General features: G+C 37.1%; 1 protein-coding gene across 4 annotated transcripts in view; it reads left to right on the top strand.

Annotated features, from left to right (window-relative positions):
• The window catches only part of LOC142342551 (uncharacterized), a 133707-nt gene that overhangs the window by 85979 nt on the left and 25805 nt on the right, over positions 1 to 21923 (top strand). For all 4 annotated transcript variants that reach the window (XM_075393919.1, XM_075393918.1, XM_075393917.1 and 1 more), the window contains 4 exons: positions 13724 to 13858; positions 14346 to 14521; positions 18406 to 18644; positions 19836 to 19973. In XM_075393919.1, the coding sequence (XP_075250034.1) occupies positions 13724 to 13858; positions 14346 to 14521; positions 18406 to 18644; positions 19836 to 19973 (688 nt within the window). The remainder of the gene's footprint in view (positions 1 to 13723; positions 13859 to 14345; positions 14522 to 18405; positions 18645 to 19835; positions 19974 to 21923) is intronic.

The following is a 21923-nucleotide window of genomic DNA, read 5'->3' as shown; positions in this document are numbered from 1 at the left end:
ACACTATAAAATCAAAATCGATGAAGCAAATTTGTTCGTGCGAAAAATGACAGTCTCCGATATCGTGCTTGGTGCAATCGAGAAAACACTTCTCAAGACACCTGCAATGTACCGCTATAATGAAGTTATTTCGAAAGCTTTTCTAGCAACAGCTGGGCAACAGAGCTGGAAGCAGGAGGATATTTTCACAAAAGAACCTATTCGTAGACTAATAGTCGCCATGTGCCGCAGCGATGCGTTCATCGGTACTAATACGCTCAATCCATTTTCATACCAGAAGTTTGATTTGAATGAGATATTAACTTACCGTAATGGGTTCGCCACAGCTGGTACACCAATGTCAACAACTGATAATAAACGACTATACTACAACTCAATGGCTGCACTAGCTTATGTAGAAAATGGTCACGGGATATCTCTATCTGATTTTCCTGACCATTACATTATGGTGTTTCATCTCACCAGCACTCAAGAAGCCACACATGATTTTATTCATCCCGAGCTAACAAACTCTTCATTATCTGTGGAACTCAAGTTCGGTGCAGCGTTGCCCCGCAACATTGAAATTTTATTTCTCGGGGAGAAATGTTCAACAGTTTATATCGATTCCTCGAGAAACGTTTCCAAAAACGCTCTTCCTATAATCTATTGGATGAAGATAAAATATTCAAATTGATTCTACAATCCGGTCATTTGATGTTTAAATTCAACGGTGTTTATGAAGCTGACAATTTCCCCTTGCACATACCAACCAACTCATTTGCTATCGTTAACGCTTCACCAGCCTCTTCACCTGGATCTCATTGGATTGTGCTTGCAAAGAGATATGCCTACCCAATAACATACTTTGCCGACCCGCTGGCATTACCTCTCTATTCATATAAACACATATCAGACCGATTTCGACAAAGCACTAATGATAGCATTATAGTGGACCTCATGGAAGACAGACGTGACACAAATAAACCCCTACAAAGTGCAGACTCTCAAATGTGTGGACTTTATTGCATTTATATAGCTCATTGTGTTCTCAATGATAATTTTCCATTCATTCCCGATATCAATGAAATTCAGCTGTTGTCGTTTATAAAACATGAAGTAAACAATTATACACGCTTTCTTTTTAGTTAGGTCGATGACTCACCAACCACCATAAATTCACCTTTATAAAGAACTAAATTCCCCCTCCCCTGGAAAAACAAACTAAATCGTTCAACTATGACAAAAACGTTGATGGCTTGTAAACAAATTCAAGTTCTTCAGACTTGTATTGATAGCTTGTAAACAAATTCTTGTCTGGACCCGAGTGCGCTATGTAAACAAAAAGTAACGCTGCAAGGTTGAATTGCGTCACTGTAACGCGATGGCCCCTCGACAAAAACAAATAGGAGACAGCTTGCTTGCATCCGATTGGCCAATCAACTTGTTGAAAGCGGGGTCCCCCGGACTGAAAAATTACTCATTGCTTTTTGCCTTACACTTTGCGTTCAGTTGATTCAAACTTGATACATTTTTGTCACTACTAAATTTTTTAATTAATCGTTCCTTTCACCGTTACTCTCTTACAGCAACAATCAATTTTTGTGGGATGGGGCAAGCCAAGTGCGAAATTTGTCATAAACTACTGGCAAATAGAAGAAGCGTTCGTCGACATCGGAAAGAAGTGCATAAGATCTATCCTCAAACAAACTCATTCGAGTGCACTGAATGTGGATTCACCACGAGAAGCCTGTATGAGCTAACAGGACACATGACTGTGCAGCATGAGGCGACCAGTCCACGATACTGCATATACTGTCAAAAATGTTTTCCACGTGACGCTGATTATCTTGAGCACATGAACACTTTCCACGGTCTACCAGCTTGGAGTGTAGATGTAAACAACCTACAGGACTCAGGCATCATACCAAGCGAACGCGCTTTCGGCGATACACTGAAAGTCTATGAGATTACCGTCGGGTCAAGAGACGTTGATCTATTACACGTTATGCAGCTAAAACGTCGAGAGATTGAAAACATTATCAACATTAATGTTCAACAACACTCACAAAAAGTTCAGTTCAACTCAGTTATCGATCTCGTCAAACCCACGAAAACCGATGATGATCTATCATCAAGCCAGCCCGATAGAATTTCGATTCATGTTGCATCAAAAATGGAACGAGTGGATTTCGGTGGTCTTGCAGATAAAACCTTCCATGCAATGGTAGAACAGATGCTCCTAGCGCTCAACAATTTTGCTTCCCATGGTAGCGGTTGGACTCTCAACCAAATTGTCAATATTGAAATCCGATTAGCAAAAGCTAAACCGATAAGAGCATCGTCATATTTAGCACTTCCAGGCAAACTTGCGCGCACATGCTCTCTACTGAACATCAGAAACCGAGAAGACGAGAATTGTTTTCTGTATTGCTATACTGCCGCCTACCATTTTAAGTTTGGCCCTCGACTTCTTCCTCCTGGTGCACCGGCACGCAGGATAACCAGCCCAGTAACATACGGACCAGGCAACCCGCTTGCAAAACAAGCAGATGGTGTGTTTGACATGCCTATGGGCTTCCACCAGATGACTCGCTTTGAAGAGCTGAACAATGTCTGCGTCAACGTATTTCGGTAAGTTAAAAATCTTTCTTTTCGAAAAACTTTAAAACTAAAAAGAAGATTATGGCACAAAAGCAAATGAGGAAAAAAAGATAAAAACCAAAAAAGTTTGAATATTTTAGCTACGCTGAAAACGGACTGATACCATTCCGAGTTTCCAAAAAACAAAACTGTGAATTCAACATGGACCTTCTTCTTCTTAGAGACGGTCAAATGCATCACTACGTTTTAATCAGAAACTTGCGATCTCTTATTCATAAAGTCAAGGAACGAGTAGTTAGAACAGATAATCTTATATGTAGAAACTGTTTTCATGTTTGCACCTCAAAAGAACGATATGAAAAACATTTAGAACTTTGCTGGAAGAACAAACCAGCAATCGTGCGTATGCCAAAAAACACAACGTTTGTATACAAAAAGTTTCAGTCCCGTTGGTTTGCTCCAATTGTTGGCTTTTTTGACTTGGAGTCAATAATTGAACCTGTCTCAGGATGTCAAAACAACCCAACCAAATCAGAAACAAGAACAATAGAAATACATAGACCGTGCAGCTATGCAATGTTGTTTGTTGCTCAGAACCAAACTGAACCGTTTCATTTTGAATGTTTGACAGGACCGAAGGTCATGGAAAAATTTGTTCAGTCTTTGGAAAACAAAGCAAAACGAGTTTACGGTGTTAAACAGCAACACAAATATTTCTCTGGCCAGCCTCTCATCGCGAAAGAAGATGCCACCATTTGTTGGATATGTGAAGAACCATTGGAACACAATTTTAATAACCCGACAGTTCTAGATCATTGTCACTTCACTGGAGAATTCCTCGGATGGGCGCATAACACTTGTAACATTAACAGGAGGTTTCTCAACTATACTCCGCTATTTGCACACAATCTCTCAAACTACGATCTTCACCATGTAATTCTTGCTCTCCAGGGTAGTAACATGAGGAATACTGTATCAATTGTTCCGAATACAGATGAGAAATATATAGCTCTGGAAATTCGGGTTCTAGTCTACAACCGTCAGGACAAGAATGGAGTAATCAAACCGGTGTATGAGTATATCAGGCTACTAGACTCATTTCGTTTCATGGCCTCGTCATTAGATTCTCTAGCACAAAACTTACCCTCTGATCAGTTTACTTTGTTAGAACATCACTTTAAGGATTGGCCAGAAAGTTCAGTGCAAATGTTGAAACGGAAGGGATTTTTCCCCTATTGTTACATTGATAATTTCAATAAGCTGAAAGAGACCGCACTCCCACCACGAGAAAAGTGGATGAATAGTCTCCAACAGTATCGAGTGAGCGTTACTGAAGATGAGTACAAACATTCGCTAGAAGTTTTTGAAAAGTTTCAATGTGAAACAATTGAAGATTACTATAGTTTGTATCTCAAAACTGATGTGTTTCTCCTAGCTGCAGTTATGCTCTGCTTCCGCAAAGTGTGTTACGAAACATACGGACTGGATTGTTGTCAGTATTATACCGCTTCTAATCTCTCTGGTGATGCTATGCTAAAGTTATCTAAAGCGCCCTTGTGACTCCTAAAAAGAGAGAGAACAATTGGATATGGTAGAAGGATTGATTCGTGGTGGCGTAAGCTCGATTTACAATAAGCGGCTGGCGGTTGCGAACAACAAATATCTACCAAATTTCAACCCCAAAGCACCCTCAACCTTCATAGTGATGATTGATGCAAACAATTTGTATGGGGGCATAATGGAAAAGTTTCCATTGCCATTGAACAATTTTGAGTACACTGACGGAAACTGGGATCCTGAAATTCAAAAAGCGTTCTTCCAAAGCGTGTTGGAGACACCTGACATAGCGATATTGGCTACGTATTAGAAGTGGATTTGTCGTACCCAGATGAACTTCATGATCTTCATTCAGATTTTCCCTTGGCCCCAACTAAACAGAAAGTTGACGCATGCTGGTTGGGTGACTATCAGTAAGAGCTTTTGAATGATATGCAGATGAATGCGCCGCCTTCGAGTAACAAATTGATCCAGACCTTGTTCCCCAAAAAGAACTACATTTTGCACTATCAAACATTGAAGCTCTACGTGCAGTTGGGGTTAAAAGTTGAAAAACTACATCGATCATTCGCTTTTAACCAGTCGAAATGGCTAGCGCCATATGTCAAGTTGAACACTCAGAAGCGAAAGCAAGCCAAGAACAAGTTCGAGGAGAACTTCTATAAATTAATGGTGAACAGCGCATTTGGGAAAACGTGTGAGGGGAAACGCAATCGCATAAAAGTAAAACTGGCTCGAAGTGAAGAAGAGACACTGAAATGGACCAGCGCTCCACAGATGAAGTCGTTCAAAATCATTGATGAAAACTTGGCAACGATAAGCTTGAATCAGACTGAAATAGAGTGGGACAAACCAACTATCGTAGGTGCTTGCATCTTAGATCTTTCGAAGAAATTCATGTACGACTTCCACCACAATACAATGAAGAAACACTTCAATTGTAAACTACTGTACTCGGACACGGACTCGTTTGTTTATGAAATTTTCTCAAACGACTTTTTCACAGACTTGAAGCGGAAGACCACAGTGAAGGACCTTTTCGATTTCTCAAACTTTCCAACTAATCACGAGATGTACGATCAAAGCAACGCAAGGGTGACACTAAAATTTAAAGATGAGATGGGAGGCAAGATGATTTCTGAGTTTGTGGGGTTGAAGCCAAAGCTGTATTCAATCAAACTGGCAGATGGTTAGTCAACTTTTTTTTCAAAACCTGAAAAAAGCCAAGAAAACAACAAAAAGCAGAATGAGTAAAGAAAAACCGGTTAAAAAGTAAGAAAAAGACCTAGGATTAGATTTCCAAGACAAAACGAAAGAAAAAAGTGAAAAACAAAAACTAGAATGCACGAACTTCTATTTTAGGTCTTGCAAAGCAGTCGGCGAAAGGTGTGACTCAAGACGCCAGGCGCATGATGACACATGAATTATACAAACAGGTTCTCACAGGAGGAGAAACTGTTCGACTTATCAACACCAGAATTGCGTCGAGCAAACACCAACTAATGACAGATGTGTGCAACAAGAAGTCACTCTCGGGATACGATGACAAGCGGTATGTTTTAAACGACAAGATCACAACTCTACCATTTGGCCACCACGCTCTGCGCGAGGAAATGTTCATGCGTAACGTAGTACAGGATCCAGATTGGGGTTCGAGTGACGAGGAAGAAACTGTTGTACACGTTGCCGAGTCATTAACGCCAGAAAGTCAACTACCAAATCAATACACAGGCCCCCTAATGTCAGCAGAAGTCTGGTCTCCGCCGGATCCCGGTCTCAATCAGCGTGTTTACAGTGACGATGAACTTGAAGCGGACATTGCAGATTTTGCAAATCTGACTCAACAAGTGATTGAGGACGAAATTGAAAGATGTTCCTTTATAGACGATCAGGCTGCTGAATCAGGTTCGTCTCGTAGTCTTCTAGACCCAAGACCCGTATCCCCCATTCATGTTTCTACTAACTCTTCAACAGAAGAGCAACCCATCAACCATCCCGGACCCTCAAAACGGACGAAAAAGTGCGCAAAACGAACGCTGGAGCTGATATCAGACAAAGAATCTATCAGTGTAGATAGAATAAAGAAATGGAGAGTAGTACAAATTGACACTGATAGTGATGACAATTAATTTCTGTGAAAGAACTCTGCTTTAGTTTTCATGACTTGTTTTGTTTTCCCCGTTTGATGGAAATAAAAAATCTTTCCAACTCGAGTTATAGAAAAATTGTACTGTATAAGTCTTTTAAAAGGTCCCGCATAGGCAGCTGATCAATTTATATCTAAGTCATTTTTATCCTCAGTACCTTCAATCCATAGTATAAGTCTTTTAAAAGCTCCCATATAAGCAGTTGATCAATTAATAACTAAGTCATTTTTGTCCCCAGTACCTTCAATCCATAGTATAAGTCTTTTAAAAGCTCCCCCATAAGCAGCTGATCAATTTATATCTGAGTCATTTTTGTCCTCAGTACCTTCAATCCATAGTATAAGTCTTTTAAAAGCTCCCATACTAGTAGCTGATCAATTAATAACTAAGTCTTTTTCAACCTCAGTGCCTTCAATCCATAGTATAAGTCTTAAAAGCTCCCCCATAAGCAGTTGATCAATTTATATCTAAGTCATTTTTGTCCTCAGTACCTTCAATCCATAGTATAAGTCTTTTAAAAGCTCCCCCATAAGCAGTTGATCAATTTATATCTGAGTCAATTTTGTCCTCAGTACCTTCAATCCATAGTATAAGTCTTTTAAAAGCTCCCATATAAGCAGTTGATCAATTATTAACTAACTCATTTTTATCCTCAGTGCCTTCAATCCATAGTATAAGCGTTTAAAAAGCTTCCGCGCTATCAGATGGAAATGAAAAAAGTAGCTGATGTTTATTGCCAAACAAAAATTCCTCTTTGTCTCGAAAAAATTAGGAACATGTTCATAGTTACCTCCGTAGGTCATCTGTGTCGATTGTAGCAATCTGTCATAATCTACCCTACATCTGATCTAAGTGTCTAAGTGAACTCAGTGAGTGTTTGTGAATGGTGGTGCGTGTTAAAAGTTTGTGAACTGGTGCCGTCTAATTTTCGCAATGGGGTTTCTCTAAACCAGCAAGGTCCGCTTCTCAATCATTGGGGTTGCCAAAGTTAAGAAGGCAAGGAGTTTACTGGCGTCAAGCGAGTACAGTTCCTGCTACTCTTCAGACTGTTTATCTCAAGACTTTGTACTCCAGACAAGATATTAAAATTAATTCCTAATATATAGAATTTATCAACAAACAAAAATATAAAGGTGAGCAACATCAGAAATTGGTGATGAAAATCCCATGAGACAAAGAGGAGGATTTTGAAAATATAAACCCCAAAAAACTGGTCAAAAAGATGAAAAAATTAAAAGGACTAACTGAATTATTCCTTTCCTGCAGTCGGTTTCCAACTTCCTCTCCTCGTTGCTCTCCAACTTGCTCTCCACTTTGCACTCCCTTTTGCTCTCCACACTACTTTGTTCAGCCACAAAAATGTCACCAATACCCTTGCTATGTAAAAGTTAAAACTCGGTTAGGTAACCAGCAGGTAACTTAGGATCCAATATACAAGTTATTTTTCACCAATACTCTTGATATATACAAGTTAAAACTCGCTTAGGTATCCACTAGGTAGCTTAGGATCCAATACACAAGTTATTTTTCACCAATACTCTTGATATGTACAAGTTAAAACTCGCTTAGGTATCCACTAGGTAGCTTAGGATCCAACACACAAGTTATTTTTCACCAATACCCTTGCTATGTAAAAGTTAAAACTCGGTTAGGTATCCACTAGGTAGCTTAGGATCCAATACACAAGTTATTTTTCACCAATACCCTTGCTATTTAAAAGTTAAAACTCGGTTAGGTAACCAGCAGGTAACTTAGGATCCGATATACGAGATGTACGATCAAAGCAACGCAAGGGTGACACAAAAATTTAAAGATGAGATGGGAGGCATGATGATTTCTGAGTTTGTGGGGTTGAAGCCAAAGCTGTATTCAATCAAACTGGCAGATGGTTAGTCAACTTTTTTTTTCAAAACCTGAAAAAAGCCAAGAAAACAACAAAAAGCAGAATGAGTAAAGAAAAACCGGTTAAAAAGTAAGAAAAAGACCTAGGATTAGATTTCCAAGACAAAACGAAAGAAAAAAAGTGAAAAACAAAAACTAGAATGCACGAACTTCTATTTTAGGTCTTGCAAAGCAGTCGGCGAAAGGTGTGACTCAAGACGCCAGGCGCATGATGACACATGAATTATACAAACAGGTTCTCACAGGAGGAGAAACTGTTCGACTTATCAACACCAGAATTGCGTCGAGCAAACACCAACTAATGACAGATGTGTGCAACAAGAAGTCACTCTCGGGATACGATGACAAGCGGTATATTTTAAACGACAAGATCACAACTCTACCATTTGGCCACCACGCTCTGCGCGAGGAAATGTTCATGCGTAACGTAGTACAGGATCCAGATTGGGGTTCGAGTGACGAGGAAGAAACTGTTGTACACGTTGCCGAGTCATTAACGCCAGAAATTCAACTACCAAATCAATACACAGGCCCCCTAATGTCAGCAGAAGTCTGGTCTCCGCCGGATCCCGGTCTCAATCAGCGTGTTTACAGTGACGATGAACTTGAAGCGGACATTGCAGATTTTGCAAATCTGACTCAACAAGTGATTGAGGACGAAATTGAAAGATGTTCCTTTATAGACGATCAGGCTGCTGAATCAGGTTCGTCTCGTAGTCTTCTAGACCCAAGACCCGTATCCCCCATTCATGTTTCTACTAACTCTTCAACAGAAGAGCAACCCATCAACCATCCCGGACCCTCAAAACGGACGAAAAAGTGCGCAAAACGAACGCTGGAGCTGATATCAGACAAAGAATCTATCAGTGTAGATAGAATAAAGAAATGGAGAGTAGTACAAATTGACACTGATAGTGATGACAATTAATTTCTGTGAAAGAACTCTGCTTTAGTTTTCATGACTTGTTTTGTTTTCCCCGTTTGATGGAAATAAAAAATCTTTCCAACTCGAGTTATAGAAAAATTGTACTGTATAAGTCTTTTAAAAGGTCCCGCATAGGCAGCTGATCAATTTATATCTAAGTCATTTTTATCCTCAGTACCTTCAATCCATAGTATACGTCTTTTAAAAGCTCCCATATAAGCAGTTGATCAATTAATAACTAAGTCATTTTTGTCCCCAGTACCTTCAATCCATAGTATAAGTCTTTTAAAAGCTCCCCCATAAGCAGCTGATCAATTTATATCTGAGTCATTTTTGTCCTCAGTACCTTCAATCCATAGTATAAGTCTTTTAAAAGCTCCCATACTAGTAGCTGATCAATTAATAACTAAGTCTTTTTCAACCTCAGTGCCTTCAATCCATAGTATAAGTCTTAAAAGCTCCCCCATAAGCAGTTGATCAATTTATATCTAAGTCATTTTTGTCCTCAGTACCTTCAATCCATAGTATAAGTCTTTTAAAAGCTCCCCCATAAGCAGTTGATCAATTTATATCTGAGTCAATTTTGTCCTCAGTACCTTCAATCCATAGTATAAGTCTTTTAAAAGCTCCCATATAAGCAGTTGATCAATTATTAACTAACTCATTTTTATCTTCAGTGCCTTCAATCCATAGTATAAGCGTTTAAAAAGCTTCCGCGCTATCAGATGGAAATGAAAAAAGTAGCTGATGTTTATTGCCAAACAAAAATTCCTCTTTGTCTCGAAAAAATTAGGAACATGTTCATAGTTACCTCCGTAGATCATCTGTGTCGATTGTAGCAATCTGTCATAATCTACCCTACATCTGATCTAAGTGTCTAAGTGAACTCAGTGAGTGTTTGTGAATGGTGGTGCGTGTTAAAAGTTTGTGAACTGGTGCCGTCTAATTTTCGCAATGGGGTTTCTCTAAACCAGCAAGGTCCGCTTCTCAATCATTGGGGTTGCCAAAGTTAAGAAGGCAAGGAGTTTACTGGCGTCAAGCGAGTACAGTTCCTGCTACTCTTCAGACTGTTTATCGCAAGACTTTGTACTCCAGACAAGATATTAAAATTAATTCCTAATATATAGAATTTATCAACAAACAAAAATATAAAGGTGAGCAACATCAGAAATTGGTGATGAAAATCCCATGAGACAAAGAGGAGGATTTTGAAAATATAAACCCCAAAAAACTGGTCAAAAAGATGAAAAAATTAAAAGGACTAACTGAATTATTCCTTTCCTGCAGTCGGTTTCCAACTTCCTCTCCTCGTTGCTCTCCAACTTGCTCTCCACTTTGCACTCCATTTTGCTCTCCACACTACTTTGTTCAGCCACAAAAATGTCACCAATACCCTTGCTATGTAAAAGTTAAAACTCGGTTAGGTAACCAGCAGGTAACTTAGGATCCAATATACAAGTTATTTTTCACCAATACTCTTGATATATACAAGTTAAAACTCGCTTAGGTATCCACTAGGTAGCTTAGGATCCAATACACAAGTTATTTTTCACCAATACTCTTGATATGTACAAGTTAAAACTCGCTTAGGTATCCACTAGGTAGCTTAGGATCCAACACACAAGTTATTTTTCACCAATACCCTTGCTATGTAAAAGTTAAAACTCGGTTAGGTATCCACTAGGTAGCTTAGGATCCAATACACAAGTTATTTTTCACCAATACCCTTGCTATTTAAAAGTTAAAACTCGGTTAGGTAACCAGCAGGTAACTTAGGATCCGATATACAAGTTATTTTTCACCAATACTCTTGATATGTACAAGGTAAAACTCGCTTAGGTATCCACTAGGTAGCTTAGGATCCAATACACAAGTTATTTTTCACCAATACTCTTGATATATACAAGTTAAAACTCGCTTAGGTATCCACTAGTTAGCTTAGGATCCAATACACAAGTTATTTTTCACCAATACTCTTGATATATACAAGTTAAAACTCGCTTAGGTATCCACTAGGTAGCTTAGGATCCAATACACAAGTTATTTTTCACCAATACTCTTGATATATACAAGTTAAAACTCGCTTAGGTATCCACTAGGTAGCTTAGGAGCCAATACACAAGTTTTTTTTCACCAATACTCTTGATATGTACAAGTTAAAACTCGCTTAGGTATCCACTAGGTAGCTTAGGATCCAACACACAAGTTATTTTTCACCAATACCCTTGCTATGTAAAAGTTAAAACTCGGTTAGGTATCCACTAGGCAGCTTAGGATCCAATATACAAGTTATTTTTCACCAATACTCTTGATATGTACAAGTTAAAACTCGCTTAGGTAACCAGCAGGTACTGTTTCGATGTCAAAAATTTTTGTGGGATAAAACAGGGAACGAAATTTTTTATTTTCATTACCTTTCAGCGGAAACATCAGGCAACAACTTTAACAGTTAGCGCTTCATGAGTTTATACTTCTTTTTGAAATAATTTTTCAATAAGTTGTTTGTGAAAGTTTTGAAAACTCTCGGCCGTTGAGTTCGCTTTTTCGATGTATTTTTCCTTTTCACAGCTCGCGGTAAAGAGAGATCCGCCATCAAAATACGTTGTTTTCTTTCAAACTGTTTGGAGGGCAAGTTGGACATGTTCATGTTTCTCTGGTTCAATGTTGCATACTCAGCTGACCTACTCGTATTCTCTTTTTGGTTGTCTGGGTAGATGCATAAAGTTCGATAATCCACAAAATTACCCTTGCAAAATTCGCATGTACAGTCGTTGAGGTCAATTACTCCACTGTTGAGACAGTGAGAGGGTCGAACAGCTATGATGGGTTCTGTGGCAGGGTAGTCAGTTGCCGGTACAACCTGAAGATCATTAAAACCGAAATGCTTGTTTTTTTTTCAATTGAAGAAAAATCCCAAAAAGAATGTACTATAATTTTAGGGACCCTAAATTTCTTCATTCTGTGTGTTTCGGTGTCTTAAAGCCATCTTAACCCGTTTTTGAGCTATCAATAAATAAAATTTAAAAACCCTTGTTTGTTCTTAATTTATTTATTTTACAAGCTGTTGTCAATTTAGATCTCTACACGATTAAAGCGGAAAAGTTTGTAGTCCTACTAAATAAAACAGGAAAATGAATTACCTTCCACTCCCTTTTCATCCTCAATTTAATCGGAATAGGTGGTGCTAAATCGTTCTGAGTAGAAGTTTGTTGATGATATGAAGAAGCATTAGCTGCCATAGTGAGCTCCTGTATGGGACCAAATTTTTCAGCTTAAAACACGAACAGAGAAGGTCAATTTGTTGTGGAATGAATTAGCAGAGAAGTGACCGTATTAATTTCCGAAGTCTTGCAATTACAAGTAATTAAAACGAAACGATTAAAATTATTGTCTGCGTTCCTTAATGTCTAGGGGTTTTTAAGTTTCGGTAAAATCAGACAGTTCAAATTACTCATTAGTAAAGCTAGACAAAATGTTCGGAGAAAATACGATGTTGAACGAAACATTTTAAATTGTTCCAGTTCGTAAATGGGGACAAATAAATTGTCTGTCATAATTTGCAGTGGTGCAAATATTTGCTTGAAAGAATAACATTGAGTAACTGACCCACGCTTAACTGTCTGTAGCCTGAACCAATGTGAACTCATTCTCTCTTCGAGGTAGACACCGCAAAGCGAAGCGAGCAAGAATTTAAAGTATGTGCACCAAAAAAGTCGAAGGTCACAAAGCCGAAAAATAAAAATTGTGTTAACATTTGAAATTTAATAATCCGTGTTTGCTTTAAAATCATTTCTAAAAATTTTCGAAATTTTGAACTTTCGGCCGAAAATGAGGGGGTCGTTTTTCTACAGTGCGTGACCCCCCCCCCCCCCCCCGTGGTGTGCTACTAGTCATTTACTTATACTACTAGTGTAAATTTTTCTAGTTCTGAGAGAGGAAAATTAGTTGAGTATCAAAATGTGTCAATTTTTCAATTGAGCTCAGTTAAAACTGCTGATGTCAAAGAGCAATTATCGAACTCTTTCGATAAAGATTGGAACAGTAAAAGCAATAAACTCGCAACGACAAAACAATATGACTGTGCTGAAAGTCTTATTTCTTTTTTAATTGCCGTCGAACAAAGTTGGAAGCAATTATTGTAAAAGTGTGAAAATTTTTATGGAAATTTTTTGCTTGATTGTTTTCGTGTAGAACATTTTTTCGATTTCACGCCTCTTGTGACTTTTTCACGCTTGACTTTTTGAATTCTTCGAGAGATTTCGGTTGCTTCCATTCGGAAATTAACTATGTTGCTAAAATAGAACCGATTGTGAGCGATGAGCTTACATAGCATTCCGTACATAGCGTAGTGGGTAAGAGAAGTTTAAGAGAGAGGTTGCGGGTTCAAACCTCTCCCTAGTCAGAAATTTTTGCAGCATAAAAGTGTCTCTAGCGTCGCCAGTGGTTCGAGAGCAATTCGTCCGACGTTAGTTGGTTTATATTTTTACTTCATATTCGCTTACGTAAGCTTTAAAATGTCGAAGACGATAATAAAGTGCAATTATCCAAGTTTAAAAACGTTGAAAAATACAATAATATTTTACATGAAAAAAGTTTTGTTCGGCTTTAGGATCTGTTCGGCGATTGAGGCGTTTTCACAACATGCCAAGAAGGAAGAGGAAGCGAGGGGTAAACGGACCTCTGCTCTGGCGCAGGCCTGGGCACTACATCTGGCAACCCTGGATAAGTTGGAATCCGAGATCAGGTTCGAAAATCTTCATTCCTCTCAAATATCAAACAAGAAATGGATAATGTATTATATTGCGGTAATTTTAGTGTGTATCAAAATAAGGAATGGTATCAATACACAGTGAATTACAGATTACCGGGTTTTCTTAATGGTTTTCTTTTCGATGAAGGGATAACAATGGCGTGAACTTTTTTATGCAAAGCTTATAAAACTTTTTTGAGGGAACAATGAAATTAGGACAGCGGAGAGCGACACTTTAGTAAACGCTAGATCTGAAAAAAGTTAACATTCTGAATTTTTAAAATTAAATGAATAGAAATGATGTCTGCCCCCTCCCACCGGGCAGCTTAGTGAACATTAACTGTATAGGCCCTACCCAATTACCGTAATTTATTTTTTTTTGGGGGGGGGGAGAATTTTTAAAGGGGCTGGACAAGATCCGAACCTATTTATTTAATATAATAATGATCCCAAATGTTATTCAAATTTATTCATGTTATAGTGAGATGGAAGTGATGGTTGAGAGGATGCGGACAGATGCAGATTATTATGCCAAACATGGAATCACGACAGATGGAGGGGTGACACCTGAACAGATCAAGGCCACTTGGGACAGGAGGGTGGAGCAGTTGACCCATAGTGTGCAAGATACTGGCATACTTATCTCAAAGGTCAAAGGTCAGTGACCGATATTGAGATAATTTTTTAAAACATCATGTTTTATTCTGTTTTTGGGCTCGTAAGCTGCTCCGGGCAGGGACAGCTTTCAAGACATTTTTGTTAATACGAGGATGCTTTTCACTACGTTTCACGACTAGAGCTAAAGAATGAGGAATGTCAGGTTGTTTAATAAACAATTTTTTTAAACAAGTAAATTGAAAATATAACCCAGGGGTCAAATATTACAATGAGTTTAAAATGTTATATACAAAATTAGTACAATGCTAAAAATCAAAATTAGAGGTTCCGTTTTTTAAAGCTAAAAATAACTTTTGAAGCCACCAACGTTCCTTTCCAACACTACAAGTTTGAATTGTTGGAGTAGATGCTGTCTTATCACGCGTTTAAACTGTGATTGTGATTTGATAATCCGGACCTCACGCGGAAGTTTATTCCATTTTTGGATGCTTCTTTTTTGTAATGATCGACTGCTCGACCTTAGCTGAATTAGGTGTTCAGTTCTGTTGTTTTTCTTACTAAGACATTACCACTTAGAAAAAAACTCTCAGTGCCGTCTCATTTCAGTAATGAAATATCATTCCCAAGCTTTGAAACACTCATCTGACTAAACGTTCTGCTGGCAAAATTTCAGATTTTACTAAGAGATCTCTAGATCTCTTGAACTTTTCTCATATAGCAAACTTTCATTCCCCAATTGATTTGTCCATTAATTCGCTGCATTGCAGAAAAATTCAAGTTTTGAAAAAAGTAGAGCACTGAAAGTTAAATAAGAAAGGACTAGGGATTTGAATAGCATCAATCGTGCTTTCCGAGGTAACTGATAACGTATAATCTATATGGATCTAATCGCTGTGGCCATATTTGATAGAACTTTGTTGAGTTGTACATAAAAGTTTAATTTAGAATCAGTCATTATACCCAAGTATCTGCAGTGACTTTGTGGCTTAATTTCATGTCCCCGAAAAACTATTGGATCGAAATTTTCAATTTCTTTTGAGACGCAAAGAAGTTCAGTTTTATCGGTATTCATGGTTAATTTGTTTTGCTTTAGATAATTATCTGTTCTCTCCGATTTTTCAGAAACCAATTTTTCCAGTTCGACGACGTCGTTTCTGCTGAAATGGAAACTTTTGTCATCAGCAAATTGAATTATGTCAAGGTTTCCTCGTACTTTTTCTCGAAAATCATTAATGAAGAGAAGAAAAACTAGTGGCCCTAAAACCGTTCCCTGTGGAACACCATGATTTGTTTCCAACCATTCTTAGTAAACATCATTTATCTTAACACACTGCTGTCTGGTTTTGAGAAATGAAGCAAATAAATCAACCGCACTTTCTGAAAAACTGTGCACTTCAATCGTTTTGAGAAAAATTTCGTGCGATAATTAATTAAACGCTTTAGCTAGATCAATAAAAACAATATCTGAAAGTTTCTAGTTATCATAGTTTTCTTGTAATGCTTCGATCAAGTGTAAAACAGCATTTGTAGAAGACCCATGTTTTTGAAACCCAAACTGTGTACCGTTCAAAAATCTTTCCTTTTGTATAATTTCGTTAACCTGATTGAGAAGTATACGCTTTAAGTTTTGCAAACATTGGAGTAATTGAGATAGGCCTATAGTTCTCATAAATTTTTACATCCCCTTTTTGAACAGTGGACTAGTGAAAGCAAGTTTCATATTTTTTGGGGAAAATATTTTGACTAATGCATGTGTTAAAAACAAACTACAAATGGGTTCCGATTGCAAACTTTGCTGCCTGATTGCCCAAGCCTTAAAAATGCCTGGACCCGGAGATTTATTATTGTCGCGTGAATCATTGGCATCTTAGAGTTCCTTTAGTGTGAGTGTTCTGAAGCAAAACTTTTCCCCAACTTCCTTGCGAGATTTATATGGAGCGCTCATTTTTGTCCTTTGTATAAGCCTAATTTTTGAGAACTTCCATTGATACATTTTGCATTAATGAGTTCATTTTCTACTCCTCTTTCACCATCGACTGGTTTGTCTTTAACGGGACACTCTCTTTCTTTGCCAATTTTTTCTTTGATGAAACTCCATTGTTCTTTACTTGTTGGTATGTCTTTGAAAATGTGTTTGCAAAACTCTTTTTTGGGGCTGTTTTCAAATGCCTTATAACCAAATTTCTCTGATGTTTGAAACTGGTATGCGCTTGCTCTGATGTGTTCTTTTTCCAAATATTAAAAAGTGTTTGTTTTCCCATGATTTCTTCTCTCAGTTCTTTTGTTGGCCAAGGTTTTTCAGCAGTTTTTGTTTCTGGATGATAAGTTTTTATAAGTAGGGCTTGCAACTCTAGAGTAGTACTGAAAACGTTTATGCAAACTTTACATGCTATTTCCATCTTCACATTGATAGAAGTTACTTCAGTCCTGACTTGAAAGATCAAGACTAAATTTATTTGTATCGAACTTGCTTTTGTTAATACTGATAAAACTTTGCTTCCTATTTTTAGCTTCAATAAGAAAATTGGTAAAGTACGAAACAATCAAGTGATCCATTTAAACTGATGGGGAAAAATCTGAACCTCTTGAATTTGGTTTTTGATGGAGAAACCACGATCGATTAGTGTTCCGCTTTGGCTAGTGGCTTGTGTTGGCTTCTGTGTTTGATAAAGTAAGTCCAGATTTACTTGCAAATTCATCCAATAAAATGTATTCTCTTGTTGAAATAATTGAGATTATAATGATCAAGAACCAAAGCTTGTCATTGATTGAGTGCGCCGAGGAAGTTTCTTATGTTAGTTTGTCAATGAAATTGTTTCCCAAGTTTTTTGGACAATACGAAGCATTAAATAGGATTTTTTTAACCGATAGCCCAGATATTAGTACCCATAAGGACTCAAAAAAGCTTTCATTCAGTACATTTAGATCATTTCCATTTAACTCCCCAGCAATATTCGGCAGTTGTTTATTGAGCTTCTCAATTTCAATATTTTTCGATTCACGCGTATAATGGCCATTTTTAACTTTCAATTCTATCTGCTGCTTTTGTTTTTCAATTACATGCTTTTGTTCTGAAATCGTTTGAGCTTGTTTGTCGATTAATTGCTTCTGTTCTTGTACGATTTCGTTTTTTGCTCTAGCTGTTTTCACATGTCCTCGATAGTGTTTGTAAGTCTTGAAAGTTCATTACTCAATTCAGTTTTAGTGTGCTGAGGCATTTTCAATCAATACTTTGATTGGTTTTCGATTTACGCAGCAAATTGCATTCACCAACTCTTCTGCTCTTTGACTTTTGATTTTTTATTCCAAATTTGGTTATGCCTGAAGTGTTACTTTAGAGTGAAAACTTCGAAGGTATCTTTCTTTTTCGGTTGCGGGAAATAAGCGTAAAAACATAGCAAAGTGTTACATTGATTTAAAATTCTTTTTTAATCGCGGTTTTATTGATTTTAATTGATCGCAGTTACATTGATGTATTGTACCTATCTGTCCTGCAATATTTCTTAACGGCTCGCTGGCGATAAGAATCCGGTCTCGGGGAAACAATATTAGTGCTAAGTTAGCCTTATTGTACTCGCTCAGATTTGGTGCTGAGCACTTAATAAATGATTATCACATTTTTCAATTTTTTTAACCAATCTGAAAACGAATTTATATATATATATATATATATATATATATATATGTATATATATATATATATATATATATATATATATATATATATGTGTATATATATATATATATATATATATATATATATATATATATATATATGTATATATATATATATATATATATATATATATATATTTTGAGTTTAATGTCGCCGTCATTTTTTGTTCAGCTCCACTAAGCTTGGAGGCGGGAACTCGCTATGAAAATAGCCCAAATTTTCTAGAACTATTGTCTTAACTTTTTAGTGGACCTTCTGGAGTTCGAGACGCAGATGCACGAGTTGGTGAGACTGGGCGGGGCAGTGGGGGAGGGGCAGAAGAGGCTGTTGAAGGATGGGCCAGAGAGACTGGCCTTGTTCATAGAGAGAATCAGACAGTTGAACAGTCAGCTTAGCCAGCTGAAACAGATTGAGATAGAGCAGAGCCGACAAGTTAGAGAGTTATACGTGGAAGAGTTAGCCCGCCCCCAGTCCACACCACCCGAGGTAAGTCAGAATTGTAGTTCTCTAGAAGTTTCATAATGTGAAAGTTTCTAAGATGCGTCCGGTTTGAATGAATGTCGCACATTTGTAAAGACACGTGACATACCAGAATGGACAACAAAAGAACAAATGAATTTCACGAATATTTTCTATTTTCAAAGTTTTAATTTGTTCGCTCAGCACACGCTTGTTTATTAATGTTTACCCACCTCGAACCAACAGTATCGAAATGAGACGCATTTTTACATAATACAGAAAAATGATTCGTGTTTCAGAATTAAGTTTTCCTCATTCTTAACTTTTGAAGTATTGAACCCACAGCAAAGCTTCTTGGTGTTATAAAATTCTTATGGATGAGAGATACTGCGAAAATACTATGGGTATTATTGAAGAGCTTCTTGAACCAATGGGTCACGTCATTTTTTTAAAAATACTATCGGCTTTTTGAGAAATCTTCAACGAAATTGAAGAACTACTTTATACATCATTGAACGCAAATTTCTCTATGGCCATGAACACATTTTTGATATAACATCAACTGGTGTGCACCCAATAATGCAGAACTGAGACAAACTTCAAAATGAAAATGACGATTATTTTTTTTTTCAGTACTAACTTTCCTCATTTACCACATTTTTCTTCATTGTTGACCCCATCGGAAAACTTGGCTGGTTTTATGCACTCCTCGGGAATATAAGATGCTACGGAAACTTTACAGCTGACATTGAAAAACTACTGGACCCAGAGGGTCACACAATAATTTTGAAATACGGCTTTTTGTGAAGGAAAATTTGCATAACTGTACTTATATATATCACTGGTGGTATATTTCTCTTTACCATAGCCAACCTTAGCCAAACGCGCGATCAGTTGTATCAGTTTAACTCGCATACATTTACTAGTAAAGAAATGACAGACATTGTTTTGCGTTTCAGAACAACAGTTTTCTCATGATATGAACGAGGCGAAGTCTTGATCATGAACTTTTTCGGTCCACCTTGGTCTTCTCATAACTTGAACGAGCCAAAGTCTGGATCTTATCGCGTTTTGGTCTGGACGGGTCTTTTCATTAGGGGTTTTGAACAAACAGATAAACGCACCGAAACTTTGGACGAGTCAAAGGCTGGATCAGAGGTGATTTCGGTCTGCCTTGGTGTTTGGGGGAGAGTTTCACTGATGTATTTGTATTTTTAGGTGCCGCTGCACTTGAACATCCATTCGCCCTCCGAGAGTGAGAGACTGTCGATTCTGGGAATGGGAGGTCCAGACAGCAGGAGCTCTTCCCTCAAAAGGGGATACTCACGCAAACAACAGAACCCGCAACAGATAAAAGTACCAAATCTTTTCACAGCTCAAAACAAAAAAAATTCCCCGATCTCTATAAGCGTTGAGAAATGAAGTTTCTTCTTCTCTTTAAAGTTTAGATCAATAGCCTCTAGTTTAAACATGCTATAACAGAATTAGATCTCAAATAACCCTGAAAATAACCGATAACAGATCAATAGAAGCGTTTAAATCCTTTATTTATTTAATAACACTAACAGCCATAATTAGAATATTATTTTTGTTGGGGAGGAAATATATACTCAAATGGGTTTTTTGTTTGGTCGGATATTTTCCGTTTGTGCCCCCCCCCCCCAGCTTAGTGGAGGTACATTATTTGCACCCCCAGACGCACGTGCTATATCGTTACATGATGGTTTACTATGTAATAGCACGTGCTCTGTAGTTGGGGGTTGCATAACATACTGGGGGGGGGGCACAATTGGAAAAGATCCATTTAGTCAATCTTCGCCGATCGATATATTCATCAGAGAAAGTTGTGAGTGGTATCATTAAAAAGCCCGTCTATTGTAGAATATAGAACTAAACAGACTGTTTTGAATTTGGTTTTGTACGTAGATTTATCGAGCTTTCAAATTTTGGGAACATTTGACGGATTTCAGTTGTTTTTTTGTACACATTTTCCGTATTTTTGTTCAATTTTTGTCAATTTTGCTATAAAATTATCAAAATTGTTAGCAAAACTAATGGTTTTATTTTTAAAGACAGTTCGAAGTTGCTGAACATTTTAATCCAAAATTTTTCCTAACGTTTTGACTGAATTTTCTAAAATTTAGTCTTTTTTCCCATCCAATATGCACTTCTGTAGCACAATTTTTAATTTAGCCGGAAGTACAAACCCAAGTCAATAATTATAAAAGCTTCGCCTATTTTCTTTAGATATATTGATTTGTTTCGTAAAAATGTATTTGAATACAATTCAGATTAATACCCTGTTGCAAGCATGACAGCTCTATCAGGGCTAGTTTTGTATGATCGCAAGATCAAATTGTAGATGTCAGTGTTCTTTATTTCTTTATTTTTGTTTTTTTTTGGTTGTTTTTCTTTCAAGCTAATTCTATTACACCGGAATGATTTTACATTTTTGCTCAATTACCAAAAAATCTTTTTACGTGCAAATGGGGATCAATAAACATATTAAATTCACTAAAAATTTCAAAGTTTTTATTGCTTTAACACTTTTTGTTGTTTAATTGTTCTTTTTTTTGAGATTTTTATTTGTTGTTATTTTGTTTTTTCGAGACTTGTGGACTCGTTAATAAGGTGTCCAATTGGAGCCCTATAGAGCTAAAAGTAAATTTATCTAGTTTTCCTTGTTGAAGGCTGATTGTTTTTTTTTTGATTTTAATATAATTTTGTCAAAACAAAAAGGAATGAAATTTTTGAGCTTTTGCCCTACTTTTATCTCATTTCAGTCATTTTGTAGCTGTGTAACAGTTGTCTCATTTTCCCAGTGAATTGAATTATTGACTACACTGCGTTTATTGATTTCAGGAAAGGTTTTTGGCTTTGAGAGACAGACTAAGCGTTTTCTTTCTGTTTTCTCTCTTCACATTTTTATTAATGATTTGTTAATAAACGTATTTTAATAATGATTCAACAAATATCAAAACAACGCCGTTGAAAGAAGGCACAATTGGGCAAATCCAGGGTTTTTAGGGATTAGATTATGGTTTTAACAGCTTCGACACCATTTTCTTGCAAAATTTATGTGTTTTTTTGTTTTTTGCCTATTCTTGTCATTTTCTTTTTGTAGTCGTATGATATATTCTGGATAACGACAGGTTCAAATCAACCTATCTAAGGGTTTAAGTCTCTAGCTAATGGTTTTCACGACTAACTACTTTTTCTTTTTAGACTTTTTCTTTCGTTTATTAATTTGTTAACTTGTAGCTTAGGTTCATCAATGGCAGCTTGTTTTGTTTGTGCACTGATTTT

The sequence above is a fragment of the Convolutriloba macropyga genome, chromosome 7 (genome assembly GCF_964194025.1).
Source record: "Convolutriloba macropyga chromosome 7, txConMacr16.3, whole genome shotgun sequence".
NCBI classification, from domain to species: Eukaryota; Metazoa; Xenacoelomorpha; order Acoela; family Convolutidae; genus Convolutriloba; species Convolutriloba macropyga.
Note: the sequence above shows the minus strand (reverse complement) of the source record. Positions and strands in the feature narration are given on the sequence as shown.